Here is a 15,970-nt window from a genome sequence, read left to right on the forward strand (position 1 = left end):
GGAAGGAGTATCAGACTACTACAAATCTACCAAGACCCGGCCGTCCCTCTAAACTTTCATCTCAAACAAGGAGAAGACTGATCAGAGATGCAGCCAAAAGGCCCATGATCACTCTGGATGAACTGCAGAGATCTACAGCTGAGGTGGGAGAGTCTGTCCATAGGACAACAATCAGTCGTACACTGCACAAATCTGGCCTTTATGGAAGAGTGGCAAGAAGAAAGCCATTTCTCAAAGATATCCATAAAAAGTCTTGTTTGAAGTTTGCCAAAAGCTACCTGGGAGACACACCAAACATGTGGAATAAGGTGCTCTGGTCAGATGAAACCAAAATCAAACTTTTTGGCCACAATCAAAACGATATGTTTGGTGTTAAAGCAACACAGCTCATCACCCTCAAAACACCATCCCCACTGTCAAACATGATGGTGGCAGCAGCATCATCGTTTGGGCCTGCTTTTCTTCAGCAGGGACAGGGAAGATGATTAAAATTGATGGGAAGATGGATGGAGCCAAATACAGGACCATTCTGGAAGAAAGCCTGTTGGAGTCTGCAAAAGACCTGAGACTGGGACGGAGATTTATCTTCCAACAAGACGATGATCCCAAACATAAAGCAAAATCTACAATGGAATGGTTCAAAAATAAACGTATCCAGGCCAAGTCAAAGTCCAGACCTGAATCCAATCGAGAATCTGTGGAAAGAGCTGAAAACTGCTGTTCACAAATGCCCTCCATCCAACCTCAATGAGCTCGAGCTGTTTTGCAAGGAAGAATGGGAAAGAATTTCAGCCTCTCGAAGTGCAAAACTGATAGACATACCCCAAGCGACTTGCAGCTGTAATCGCAGCAAAAGGTGGCGCTACAAAGTATTAACTCAAGGGGGCCAAATAATATTGCACGCCCCACTTTTCAGTTTTTAATTTGTTAAAGTTTAAAATATCCAATAAATTTCGTTCCACTTCACGATTGTGTCCCACTTGTTGTTTCTTCCCCCCCAAAAATTAGAATTTTATATCTTTATTAGTGTTGAGCGAGTATGTTCTGTCCGAGTATGCTCGGGCCGAGCTCCGAGTAGTTACAGCTGCTCAGTGATATGGTTAAATCGCTCCTGTGTGCATGATTTGCTACTGTTAGACATTCCTCACATGTACTAAAACTGTCAATTTCTTACACATTCCTCCCATGTAATAAAACTGTCAATTTCTTACACATTCCTCCCATGTAATAAAACTGTCAATTTCTTACACATTCCTCCCATGTAATAAAACTGTCAAACGGTCGCAAATCATGCACACGGGAGCGATTCAACCATATCACCGAGCAGCTATAAATACTCTGTGCTCGGCTCGAGTATATTCAGACAGAACATACTCGCTCAACCCTAATCTTTGTTTGAAGCCAGAAATGTGGCAAAAGGTAGAAAAGTTCAAGGGGGACAAATACTTTCACAGTGCACTGTATCTTTCAAGGTAATAACTAAAAAAAAAACAAAAAACAATGGCTACTTTCTTGGAGAAATAGCGCCACTCTAGTCCAATGGTTCTTTGGTATTACAGTTTGACCTACACAAAGGAAGCTGGCGGCAATCTTTTCCCCATACCGTAGAACAGTTAATATTTATCACCTATCCATAGGATGGCTCATAAATGTCTGAGAGGACCCAACATGGTTTCCAACATGCCTGCAAATGCCTTAGCCCTAGTTTTTTTTTAATTATTTTTGTATCCTCATGCACTGAAGCATATTTCTGCTCTGTGCACCCAAAGCATCTACTGTATGTCCCTAAATTAAAAATGGTGGCATTTTCCCCAAAAAAACATGGCACCTGGGCAACATTGAGTGCCTATAGCTCTGTAGGCTCAATGTACAGTTCTGTGCATACAGCTCTGAGGATTTAAAGGATCTTCCAACCCTACAACATTTTTTTATCTAAAATTTTTGAAGGCTAAAAAAAGTTCTAAAATAACTGCTCAGTGTTCAAAACATTGCTCTGTACACTCTATAGCGGCTGTTTTCTTGTACTGAATATCTGCTCCTATTAAAAAGCATTTTATCTGAGCTGCAGTACCCTAGAATGGCCACTACAGTGTGATGTCAGTGCTGAAGACCTCTAGAGAAGCAGGGGGCTGAGTAATTTTTCTTTGTAACCAAGCAGTAGACAGTGGTTTTAAGGCTGTGCCCACGATGCAGAATTGAAGCAGAAAATTTCCCAGCATTTCTGCATGTCCTTGCCAGTAAAAACGCATGCGGATTTTACACGCGTTTTTTACGTGTTTTTGCAGCGTTTTGACATGCATTTTTCAAATGCATTGGGAAGTCAAATCCGCATGCGGAAACGCACAAATAATGGACATGCTGCAGATTTTTCCGCAAAGAAAATCTGCTGCGGAAAATTATCATTGGGGACCATGGGGCACGTATTACCAAGCGTTTTTAAAGCGTTTCTGCTGCGGAAATTCCACATAAAAAACGCTTGAAAAACCATAGTGGGCACGCAGCCTAAAGAGGTTGTCCAGCCTTAGAGTGACTGTAGACTTGTGAATCCTCCCATCACGCACACTGCATGTGTGTCACCCTGGCCTGGATGCCACAAATATAATAAAGCTGTGTCTGAGAGCAAGGGGGAGGTTCTCTGGTCAGGGGAACATTAGCATGCAATACCTCCTGTCTCAGGCCAGTAGGGGGAGCAGGCTGCCCCTATAAAAGCTGGAACTGGGGGCAGGGTTAGGGAGAACTGGACAACCTGTCTCTGGATAGAGAAGTGTCCCAGAGCAGTGAGGAACAGTTGTATTGCACCCTAAGAGGACGTGTGGCAGTAGGAGAGCCACAAGCCAGGGACAAGAGGTGAAGTACGCCTGTCCTGGCAGATAAAGAACCAAATTTACCAGACTTTGGCATCTGAGGCTGTGAGGATTCCACGTCCTACAGCAGATAACCAGTCCGCAGGGGACTGTATGTTCCTTGGCCTAAGAAGCCCGGAGACTCCACCACAGCAGAAGGGACCAGCAGAGCCGTACCAGGTCGTGAGTAGAAAGGAACCCACGTTGTAAACCATACGGGCGAGAGGACACGGTGAGCTCGGGACCGTGGGCTGTTACCCTACCAGGAGGAGATAGCCAGAAAGAGCGCAGAGAGCACGGTAGGCCTACACCCTCACCCTGACCAGGGCCAATTTCCCGTTTGCTCTCAGACGTCCAGTCCCCCTCCTAGCCGGGCCTGTTTGTGGGTCAGTTCACCTGTTCTAGTAAAGACCCTGGACTGCAACCTGTTGTCTGTGTGCTCCTTGCTCCTCCAGCACTAACAGTACTGGGACGTCCTGAACCAACACCCCCATATTCCATTATACTGCCCTGGGGCCGCACTCTTCCCGTGGGGAGTCGCACTATCCCAGCTGCATACATAATCAGCCCCAGCGGTCTACCTGGCAGCGGCGGTCTGCACTGACCGCAATCCACGGGTGGCATAGTCAGACACATCAACAGCGCGTCGCAGACTACCAATGGTCTGACCACCCTGAGCCATGGAACCGGGTCTCTACTACTACCCCCATTGTTTCCCCGATTGCCCGGCTCAGAGTGCCCCACGGCCCAGGAGGCGAGTCACATGCTGTCATGATTCTCTAGTGCCAGAAAGTATGTGATTTGCATATATGCGGTCACATGCAGACTAGATGGGCTCGGCCTTGCTCAATACAAGTGCACTGAGTGAGGCCGGACACGTCTAGTCGGCATGTGGCCGAATTTATGTATCGCTGGCGCAGTCACTGGAGAATTCTCAGAGCGCGCAGTGGGAGGATACACAAGTCTGCCGTCACTCTAAGGCCGGGCAACCCTTTTAAAAACCAAGAAGTGAATAGGTGAATCAGGTCATCTGTGCCGTTCCCCTATATTGTCCCATTAATGTGTTGAATACCTTGGACTTGTCCGACTATTGTGCTATAACCTGGCTAATGACTTCACCATCTGTTCATGTGTTCGGCTTTTACGAGACGTTATAATTTTTGTTTCTTCCAGGAATTACATAGTTGATGGAAATCAATAAGTGTGTTTTAATGTCAGGAAAGCAGTGTTCCTGGCCAATTTATGGACTGCAGTTCTGTATTATGACTCTGCAGTTTCCTCTGGCAAGCCTGCGGAAGTCTAAATATATCTTGCCATTTTTCTATAATGTGAACTGTCACTGGACTATTGCAGAGCTCCATCTTCTGCCTGAACGCATCCTGTACAGAGGGCCTTACTTGTCCCGTGCGTGTGAAAAAAAATAAAAATAATAATAAAAAAATGTGTGTGTGTATATATAGGTGTGTATATATATATATATATATATATATATATATATATATATATATATATATATATATATATATATATATATATATATATATATATATATATATATATATATATATATATATATATATATATATATATATATATATATATATTAGTACAGCCCAAAAGTTTGGACACACCTTCTCATTTAAAGATTTTTCTGTATTTTCTTGACTATGAAAATTGTACATTCACACTGAGGGCATCAAAACTATGAATTAACACATGTAGAATTATATACTTAACAAAAAAGTGTGAAACAACTGAAATTATGTCTTATATTCTAGGTTCTTCAAAGTAGCCACCTTTTGCTTTGATGACTGCTTTGCACACTCTTGGCATTCTCTTGATGAGCTTCAAGAGGTAGTCACCGGAAATGGTTTTCACTTCACAGGTCTGCCCTGTCAGGTTTAATAAGTGGGATTTCTTGCATTATAAATGGGGTTGGGACCATCAGTTGTGTTGTGCAGAAGTCTGTTGGATACACAGCTGATAGTCCTACTGAATAGACTGTTTGCTGCTTTTTTCTTGCCATAATACAAATTCTAAGTAACGAAAAACGAGTGCCTATCATTACTTTAAGAAATGAAGGTCAGTCAGTCTGAAAAATTGGGAAAACTTTGAAAGTGTCCCCAAGTGCAGTTGCAAAAACCATCAAGCGCTACAAAGAAACTGGCTCACATGAGGACCGCCCCAGGAAAGGAAGACCAAGAGTCACCTCTGCTTCTGAGGATCAGTTTATCCGAGTCACCAGCCTCAGAAATCGCAGGTTAACAGCTGCTCAGATTAGAGACCAGGTCAATGCCACACAGAGTTCTCGCAGCAGACACATCTCTACAACAACTGTTAAGAGGAGACTTTGTGCAGCAGGCCTTCATGGTAAAATAGCTGCTAGGAAACCACTGCTAAGGACAGGCAACAAGCAGAAGAGACTTGTTTGGGCTAAAGAACACAAGGAATGGACATTAGACCAGTGGAAATCTGTGCTTTGGTCTGATGAGTCCAAATTTGAGATCTTTGGTTCCAACCACCGTGTCTTTGTGCGACGCAGAAGAGGTGAACGGATGGACTCTGCATGCCTGGTTCCCTACTGTGAAGCATGGAGGAGGAGGTGTGATGGTGTGGGGGTGCTTTGCTGGTGACACTGTTGGGGATTTATTCAAAATTGAAGGCATACTGAACCAGAATGGCTACCACAGCATCTTGCAGCGGCATGCTATTCCATCCGGTTTGCGTTTAGTTGGACCATCATTTATTTTTCAACAGGACAATGACCCCAAACACACCTCCAGGCTGTGTAAGGGCTATTTGACCAAGAAGGAGAGTGATGGGGTGCTACGCCAGATGACCTGGCTTCCACAGTCACCAGACCTGAACCCAATCGAGATGGTTTGGGGTGAGCTGGACCGCAGAGTGAAGGCAAAACAGCCAACAAGTGCTAAGCATCTCTGGGAACTCCTTTAAGATTATTGGAAGACCATTTCCAGTGACTACCTCTTGAAGCTCATCAAGAGAATGCCAAGAGTGTGCAAAGCAGTCATCAAAGCAAAAGGTGGCTACTTTGAAGAACCTAGAATATAAGACCTATTTATTCGGTCGTCCATGACAGCACCACGTGAGAGAGAGGATCCGCCCATCAAGGACAGGAAACCTACAGGTTAAAAAGGGCGGCCCTCTCTTCCCGCCTCAGTTTAGGTTTCCTGTCCATGATGGGGGACCTTGCAGGCTTACCTACAGAAGATGGACTCCTGTCCCAGAGAGGGCCACAGCAGCTGGTTGGAGCTGGTCCGTCCCGGTCCTCTGCAGACGCCACGGCGGGGCTCATGGGGGCGCCTCCGTGAGCGTTGCGGCAGATGGGAGGTAGATATCTGCCAGGTGTGGGGCCGCTAGTGGGCTTCCCCCCCCCCCCCCTCTACCGCTTGCAGGAGATCCAGGTCGCGCCGGCGGTTCACATGACGAGCGCGACCTTCTGACGCGACTTCCGGTGGGCCGGGCAAGAAGCCCTGTGATGTCACCGGAAGGGGCGGGGCTCGTTTGAATTTTTTGGCGCGATCAGCTGAACGCCGGGGGATTGAGGACCTGGCGGCGAGTAGCCCACCTAGATCCCACCTGGACCTGGGGAGGAAGACCAAGGAGCAGGTAACGCCCTCCTGGGTAAAAAAAAAAAAAAAAAAAGGAAACACACACCCACACATGGTACCGGTATGGCCAGTATATAAAGGGTCTGGTAACATACAGAGGTGCTTCCCAGCCCATTCTTATATTGTAAGCTATGGAAGATTCACAGGAGCTGTCACCTAGGCAACAACATCTGCTGCAGGAGCAGCCCTCTGGGGAGCCCTCACAACTAGTGGCGCAGCGTCCTTCCTGGCTAGGGTCTGGTCCTACAACTAGAAGAGCTACCACTAAGAGCAGGAAGGACGGTCCGGTGCGGCGTGATTCCTCGCCATGCATGCTGGATTCTTCTGCTTCTACGGTACCGAAGGTTCTGTGGGGTGAGTGGAATCTTCGTGAAAGTTCTACTAATGTTTCCTCCTTCTTTCTATCTATGACTTTCTTTTAGAGCAAGAAATGTTCCTCGAAGTCCAAGCACAGAGAGTGTGCCTTATGCAGCTGTCCACTCCCTGATTCATATAGCAAAAGGTTATGTCAGCTTTGTATCAGCAAAATGATATCGGAGGAGACTCCAGATTTTTCCCTAGGCCTAAGAACTTTAATAAGGGAAGAAATAGGCAAAGCATTGCAAGGTTCAGAGTCTGGGCATATTCCTCAAGAAACCCAGCTGGGTTCAGACTCTGAGCGATCGGTCGCCTCCTCCTCCGCCTTCTCTTCCTCTGATAGTGAGCCAGACAGACTGTGCTTCCCCCTGAAGGAGGTCGATGCCCTAGTAAAAGCCGTTCGATCTACAATGGGGATAGTGGACTCGAGGGTAGAGAAATCAGCTGAGGATGTTATGTTTGGTGGTCTGGGGCTAAAGAAGAGAAGGGTCTTTCCAGTAAATTCAAGGGTGAAAGACCTCATTGATAAGGAGTGGAGAAAGCCTGACAAGGGTAGTGTTCCTCCATCCTTTAAAAGGAAATATCCGTTTGAGGATGCTATGTGTTCCTCCTGGTTAAAAGCACCCAAGCTGGATGTTGCTGTTACTAAAGCAGCGAAAAGAACTTCCCTCCCGTTCGATGATATGGGTGCATTGAGAGATCCCCTAGACAGACGGGCTGATACTTTCCTGAAAGGGGCATGGGAGACAGCTGCGGGAGCACGGAGACCAACAGTAGCAGCTACCTGCACGTCCAGAGCCCTGATGGTTTGGCTTGAACAGCTAGACAGTCAGTTGAAGGATGGGACTTCTAGGAAAGACATTATTTCTTCGCTTCCACTGGTTCAGGGGGCGGCAGCTTTTCTTGCTGATGCATCTGTGGACTCAGTGAGGTTGGCAGCAAAGTCAGCAGCACTGTCAAATGCGGCTCGCCGAGCCTTGTGGATTAAAAGCTGGCCAGGGGATTTACAGACTAAGTCCAGACTGTGTACAATCCCGTGTGAAGGGGAATACCTCTTTGGTCAGACCATGGACGACTTATTGGAGAAAGCGGGGGACCCTAAGAAGGGGTTTCCATCAGTACCTCTACCCTCCTTTAAGAGATCGTTCCGGAAGAGGAAATTTTTCCGGAAGAGATATTTCAGGGAGCAAGACAAGTCTGATGAAAGAGGTCGAAAAGGTAGAGGGAGGTCTACTCTTTGGTCTGTCTCCAAAAATTGAGCAGAAGCCAGGGGATGCACAATCAGTCCAGGTGGGAGGGAGATTGTCTTTTTTGTCCCAGCTTGGGAACAGATTTCTCATAGTAATTGGATTTTGAGTCTAAGTATGGTCTTAAATTTCAATTTAAAGCATTGCCTCACAAAAGGTTCATGGTTGTTCCCTCCAGTTCTTCCCCAGAACGCCAGGCTGCCCTCGTTTCGGAAGTACAAACCCTAATAAGAAAGCACGTCCTGATTGAGGTTCCGGAAGCTGAAAAGGGTCTTGGTTTCTACTCCCCGCTCTTCTTGATTCCGAAACCGGATGGAAGTTTCAGGACAATTATAAATCTGAAATCCCTGAATAATTTCCTTAAAATACACACCTTTAAAATGGAGTCTTTAACCCCTTAAGCCCCGGAGCATTTTCCGTTTTTGCATTTTCGTTTTTGCTCCCCTTGTTCCCAGAGCCATAGCGTTTTTATTTTTTGGTCAATATGGCCATGTGAGGACTTATTTTTTGCGGGACGAGTTGTTCTTTTCAACGCCATTACTAGTTTTACCATATCCTGTACGGTAAAATTGCAAAAAAAGTGCAATACCACAGTTGTTGTTTTTTTTTTTTTTACCACGTTCACTGAATGTTAAAACTGACCTTCCCTTCTTATTCTACAGGTCATTACGAGTTCGTAGACACCAAACATGTATAGGTTCTTTTATATTTAAGTGGTGAAAAAAAATTCCAAAATTTGGTAAAAAAAAAAAATAAAAAAATAGCGCCATTTTCTAAGACCTGTAGCGTCTCCATTTTTCGTGATCTGGGGCTGGTTGATGGCTTATTTTTTGCGCACTGGGCAAACGTTTTTATTGATAACATTTGGGGTAGATCCGATGTTTTGATCGCCCGTTATTGCATTTTATTGCAATTTTGCGGCGACCAAAAAACGTAATTCTGGCGTTTAGAATTTTTTTCTCGTTACGCCGTTTACCGATCGGATTAATTCTTTTTTTATATTGATAGATCGGGCGATTCTGAACGCGGCGATACCAAATGTGTGTATGTGGGTTTTTTTTTTATATATATATATATATATATTTTATTTTGAATGGGGCGAAAGGGGGGTGATTTAAACTTTTATATTTTTTTATTCTTTTTTATATTTTTAAACTTTTTTTTTGCTTGCTTCTATAGTCTCCATAGGAGACTAGAAGCAGCAACTATCCGATCGCCTCTGCTACATACAGGGGACGAGCAGGTCCCCTGCATGCAGCAGAAATGGTCCTGTGCTATGACCGCCGACCACTAGGTGGCGCTCATAGCAACAAGATCATGAATACCACAGGCGTCTGCTGCAGACCCTGGGTTGTCATGCACGCCCATCGGCGACCCGCGTGACGGGGTCGCCGGTGGGCGGGGCTTATGACGCGCTACCCGGAAGCGCGCGTTAAATGCTGCTGTCGGAGATTGATAGCGGCATTTAACATGTTAACAGCCGCGGGTGGATCGCGATTCCACCCGCGGCTGTTGCGGGCACATGTCAGCTGTAAGAATCAGCTGACATGTGCTCCGTTCAGTGAGGGCTCAGCGCAGCAGCCCTCACTGAACGGGGGGATCGCAAACATGCGTACGAATACGTCCCCGGTAAGTAAGGGGTTAAAATCCGTAATAGTTACTTTTTCCCCACTGCTATATGGTAGTGCTCGATCTCAAAGATGCGTATTACCATATCCCAATTCATAGTGATTACCAGAAATACTTGAGGCTGGCCATTGAAATAGACGGGGTGGTTAAACACTTCCAATACACTGCACTCCCCTTCGGTTTAGCTATAGCCCTACGGGTTTTTACTAAAGTAATGGCGGAAGTTATGGCCCATATAAGAGAAAGGGACATTCTAATTATCCCTTACCTGGATGATCTCCTGATAGTGGGGAATTCGTTAGTTCAGTGCGAGACCCACCTGCAGGAGACCATGTCGGTCTTAAAGAGTTTGGGGTGGTTTATAAATTTAGAAAAGTCTAGACTATCTCCACTCAAGGTACAACAATATCTGGGGGTCATATTAGATTCCAGGAAACAGCTATGTTGTCTTCCAGAAGAAAAAATTGATAGAATCCGGGGGTTGGTAGCACAATGTATACGTAAACCTTCTATGTCACTCCGTAAGGCCATGTCACTATTGGGAACCTTCACCTCCACTTTTCCTGCGGTTCGTTGGTCACAATTGCATTCAAGAGCCTTTCAGTGGGATGTGTAGTACAATAACGCAGCTTTAGAGGGGCATCTAGACCGTAAGTTTACGCTAGGTCCTCGTGCCATATGGTCCCTTCGTTGGTGGTTACGACAAGACAATCTTGCTAAAGGGGTTCCCTGGGAATGTAGTCCACCTGCAGTCTTGTCCACTGATGCAAGTGCTACAGGTTGGGAAGCTCACTTTGAAGGGAAATTAGTGCAGGGAACCTGGTCAAGCAGTGAGCGACAGCTGTCATCAAATGTTAAGGAGCTTCTGGCGGTGCAACAGGCGTTCAACGAGTTCCTTATATATTTACAGGGCCAGCATGTCCGTGTACTCTCGGACAATCAAGTCACGGTAGCTTACATAAACCACCAAGGGGGAACCCGCTCAAGAAACTTGATGAGGGTAGCGAACGCACTTCTGCTGAAAGCCGAAGATCACTGTCTCTCTCTTTCGGCTACTCATCTAAAAGGGAAGGAAAACATCATAGCGGATTTCCTCAGCCGTACTTCTGTAAAAGGAGAGTGGTCCCTAAATACACAAATATTCTCCAGAATCGTAGAAATGTGGGGTCTTCCGACTGTGGACTTATTCGCAACAAGAGCCAATCGGAAAGTGGGAAATTTTTGTTCCTTAAACCCCAGAGAAGGACCCCTGGCAGTGGACGCCTTCATGGTTCCCTGGAGATTTCCTCTGGCATATGCCTTCCCTCCCATGATCCTGCTCCCAGCGGTGATAAGAAAGATCAGGGCAGACCAGGCCAGAGTGATACTCATATGCCCCTTTTGGCCCAAAAGACCGTGGTTCCCTTGTCTCCGGAAGATGTCCATATCAGATCCCTGGGTTCTTCCGGAGATTCCGGACCTCCTCACTCAAGGGCCACTTTCCCATCCTCCATCCCAGAGTCTACATTTGACGGCGTGGAATTTGAGAGGGTGTTATTGACCAACAAAGGATTCCCCGCAAATGTAGTGAATACTCTCCTGGCTAGCAGAAAACCTGTTACCACCCGTATTTATGCCAGGACCTGGAGAAAGTTTCTGTCTCTTGCAGAAGTTAACGTGGAGGAGGGGCCCCCTATTGGGAAAATTCTGGAATTTCTGCAGCGAGCCTTAGAATTAGGTCTCACTACCAGTACCTTGAAAGTACAGGTGTCGGCGTTGGGAGCTTTTTCTTCCAATATTGCAGATAACTATTGGATAGGCCGTTTTATAAAAGCATCCTTTAGGTGTAGACCCATTACCAAAGCAAAGATGTCTCCCTGGGATTTGAATTTTGTCTTAGATGCCTTGACCAGTCCTCCTTTTGAGCCACTAGATTTAGTCTCCCCCAAAATTATTTTCCTAAAGACGGTCCTGTTAGTAGCCCGAACTTCAGGCAGGAGAGTCAGTGACCTACAGGCCCTTTCAATATGCCCTCCATTCACGCAAATTCTGGACGACAGGCTGGATCAGGTTTGAATATAATCCTTTCTTCCTAAAGTGGCCACTCTATTCCATAGAACCCAGGAAATAGTTCTCCCAACTTTTTGCTTTCCGCCCAAAAATCAAAAAGAGGAGAGACTTCACACTTTAGACGTTAGGAGGTGCGTACTAAGGTACTTAGAAGTATCACATGGCTTTAGAAAGGATAAGTCCCTATTTGCTATCAGGGGGCTAGAAAGGGTTGTAAGGCCTCAAAGGCTACAATCGCTAGATGGATCAAGGAGGCCATTTCCCTCGCATACTCAGGGGATAAAGAGATACCGGAGGGATTGAGGGCGCATTCTACCAGAGCGGTGTCAACCTCCTGGGCGGAGAAGACAGGGCTTTCCATTGAGGAGATTTGTAAGGCTGCCACTTGGTCTTCTCCCTCTACTTTCTATAGGCACTATAGATTGGATCTGGGTGGCTCTGCAGATCTCACTTTCGGGAGAAGGGTGCTTCCAGCTGTGGTCCCTCCCTAATTTCCTTCGTCTCTGTAATTCTCTCACGTGGTGCTGTCATGGACGATCGAATAAAGCCTTAGTTACTTACCGGTAATGGGATTTTTCGAAGCCCATGACAGCACCTTTATATTCCCTCCCTTCACTGGTGTTGTGCCCTCCTGTAGATTTGATTTCTTTTTGTGCACCCTTGTGGGAAATTGATGAAAAGTAATGTACTTAATGTGATTATGTTTTGTTATAACTAACCTTGGCGGTACTCTCATGCTCTGTTAACTAAACTGAGGCGGGAAGAGAGGACCGCCCTTTTTAACCTGTAGGTTTCCTGTCCTTGATGGGCGGATCCTCTCTCACGTGGTGCTGTCATGGGCTCCGAAAAATCCCGTTACCGGTAAGTACCTAAGGCTTTTCAGTTGTTTCACACTTTTTTGTTAAGTATATAGTTCCACATGTGTAAATTCATAGTTTTGATGCCTTCAGTGCAGTGTAAATGTACAATGTTCATAGTGATGAAAATACAGAAAAATCTTTAAATGAGAAGGTGTGTCCAAACTTTTGGTCTGTACTATGTGTGTGTGTGTGTATATGTATGTGTATATATATGTATATGTATGTGTGTATATATATATACTGTGTGTGCATCTATTATAATATATATTATATACAGTGTGTGTGTATATATATTATATTATATACCGTATGCGTGTGTATAATATATATATATATATTATAATGAAAAAATGATGGTTAAATTATAAAATAGTAGAAAATGATAAACAATGTTGAATACGAGGAACTTGTGCCTTCCCATGTAAATGGAGCACAGGTCGCACCTGTTAGAGCAGTCATACAATCTCTATCAAACTTCTATAGAGATTGCATGGGATGACGGTACAAGTGTGACCGCCACTCCATGTAAGACCTGATTGCTTTTTTTTCATACCAAGAACAGAACCATATATGTCCAAAGATTGTGTTCCATATTTCAGTTCAGTCCTACTGGCTTAAATTGAGCTGATCTGCAGTACCAGACACAAACTGGGGACAGGCGTGGCGCTGTTTCGGCAAAAGAAAACTCTTATCCTGTATAGATTAATTTCTCTCATATTTCCATGAAAATACATTTATGGGATACCATGTGTATCTAGTTTCTATTTCTCTGCTTACATTAAATAAGTAGAAGCCTTCATCTGGGGTCTCTCCTTCTCCTCCTGAAGTCACGGTCTTAGACGTGGTACCATTCAGGGAAATCTGGTGTTTCCTGATACATGTTCATGTTCATTCAAAGTAAAAAGGTCATCAAAATGATAATATTAAAAAGTAACCACTGGCTTAATTTTTTTTATAGTACGTCTAAAAATGATACCCTGACTAAGGCCACGTTCACACGTTCATTATTTTAAATCCGTATTTGTAAGCCAAAATCAGGAGTGGAACAATCAGAGGAAAAGTATAATAGAAACACGTCACCACTTCTGTATTTATCACCCACTAATGGTTTTGGCTACAAATACAGATGTGAAATACTGAACGTGTGAACTTGGCCTTAGGGCACAACGAACGCCAGAAACAAGTCAGTTTTTTCTATCAGCATGTGAATTTTAATTTTTTAACTTTTATGGAATAAAGCTTAAAGATTTTATCTATTCCTGGATGTGCCAATCAACCTTTGTTTCTCCTATTGTGTATGTACACAACTTTACAATAGATCTTGTCAAAGAATTTAACTTTTCTCTTCCATTTTCAAAATTCTCAATTCACTGGAAAATCTGTCTTTACCAAAAGACAGATTTTATCTATTAGGAGACAGTTGGTGCTCATAAAGTTCTATGGAGAACTTGCAGTAGAATGTCTTGGCTCCTCCCTCCATAGAATTTTACAAGCACCAACTGTCATCTCCTATTTTAGTTATGTGAACCATCTGTTTTCATTGAATACAGATTTCACCCTTGAATTGAGAATAAACTATCAGTCCAGGAGAAGAAACAAGCAGGCATACGACTTCACATCACCTTCTTTGCTCACCTTTCAATGCAAAAGTGAGCAGAGCAAGGAATACCCTTGAAGGGTCCTTTGTGTATCAGGCCAAGCAAAAGATTCTCTGGCCATTCCCACCACGATTGGAAACGCTCTCCCTTGGTAAAGTTATTTTTTTTTATGTATGATGGGTAGTGATGAGCGAACATACTCGTTACTCAAGATTTCCGAGCATGCTCGGGTGTTTTCCGAGTATCTTCAGCGTGCTCGGGTGTTATGTTTAAGTCTCTCCGTGTGCATGATTTGCGACTGACAGCTTTAATACATGTGAGGGATGCCTGTTTGTTAGGCATTCCTCACGTGTTAAAGCTGTCAACCAGTCGCAAATCATGCACACACAGAGACTTAAGCATAACACCCGAGCACGCTGAAGATACTCGGTGAGCACCCGAGCATGCTCGCCGAAAGGGTTAATACTCGCTCATCACTAATGAAGCCTCGTATTCCTTTATTTTCGCATGTTTTACCCACCTGTCTGCTGTCTTTTCAGGTTGCGGTGTCAACCTCGGCCTCCGTGGCCTGGAATCATCGGAACAGTTCATTTATAAAATAGCCATAGCCGTGGACCAGAGCGACGTCTTCGAAGCCTTGGCGGCCAAAATCAAGCACTCCAAGCAAGTGGTGGAAGAGTTCAAGCTTCACGGACTTGAGACTTCAGTATTTGAATAAACTATTGCCCAAAACCCAGGTCGAGACTGGAGAGGTCACATTCTCATAGGGCGAACCAGTTCTTGAATGTGAATCACTTTAATTTTTAATACTCCTTTTTGGAGGACACTTTGATTTACCAAATAATTCTCACAAAATAACGATCTGCACTATGCATCAATGGTACTATACGGACATGGAGGTACTATTAAAGGGCTGGAGGTGAATTTATATAGATCTGCTGTTTTTGTATATTTTTGTCTTTTTCTTTTTATTTATAATCAAAATAAAAGGGTTTTTTTTTGTTTGACAATTTGGCATCTTGTATAGACAGTTTTTCACTGGATCTTTTTTTTTTACATTAATTGAAATAAGAGTAAGGAAGGCTGTAAAATGCAAAGAATTTACATTGATTGGTTTAGTTTTCTGATTTTTGTTCCATATAGGTGTAAAATAAAACTGCATTTACACTGAAAGATGATCATGAATGAGTGTTCTTAAGAACGCTTGTTTGCGATTACTATAGACAGGCTGCCGATGTACGAGCATAGTGTTGATTCGTTGAGTGAAATGATTATTTTGTGCAGCACAAAAGATCATCGTCCTCGGCAGTACATTGACTCGCACTGCAGAGAACTATGGCAGCCTATGTGTACTGACTGAGCGATCTAGTATAAAACGCTCCATGTATGTTGTTTTCAGTAGTCTGGCGGTGTAAACAGACCATTAGTGACCACCACCGATCAGTAAATGTTTACTGATCGGTGGTCGTTTAGTGCTGGTGGTTGATTCGTGTAAATGGACCTTTTCGACTACCTCCTATCCTTATGTTAAGTAGCCTAAGCGCCCCCTACTGGATCAACTATGAATGACAAGAATTGAAACTACGTTGAGCCCTTGCGTCGAAAGGGATAAAGTTTAACGAAGTTGCAAAAATCAAGTTTCGTGAGGTTTCTCCTCTATCCTAGAGAGCAAACTTTAAAGACTACTGGTTTAGAGAGAGATGTTAATCTTCACTTTTCCTTGTGGCTTGACATCCTGAGTGGAGCGAGATGGTT

General features: G+C 44.4%; 1 protein-coding gene across 2 annotated transcripts in view; it reads left to right on the plus strand.

The window, feature by feature from the left end:
* The window catches only part of LOC141174289 (uncharacterized), a 76,839-nt gene extending 61,614 nt beyond the window's left edge, over positions 1-15,225 (plus strand). For both annotated transcript variants that reach the window (XM_073659145.1, XM_073659146.1), the window contains one exon: positions 14,755-15,225. In XM_073659145.1, the coding sequence (XP_073515246.1) occupies positions 14,755-14,933 (179 nt within the window). In that variant the 3' untranslated portion in view covers positions 14,934-15,225. The remainder of the gene's footprint in view (positions 1-14,754) is intronic.
* Positions 15,226-15,970: the final 745 nt, after the last annotated feature.

The sequence above is a fragment of the Phyllobates terribilis genome, unplaced genomic scaffold (genome assembly GCF_046119375.1).
Source record: "Phyllobates terribilis strain yellow unplaced genomic scaffold, ASM4611937v1 Scaffold_13__5_contigs__length_258822181, whole genome shotgun sequence".
In the NCBI taxonomy this organism is placed as follows: Eukaryota; Metazoa; Chordata; class Amphibia; order Anura; family Dendrobatidae; genus Phyllobates; species Phyllobates terribilis.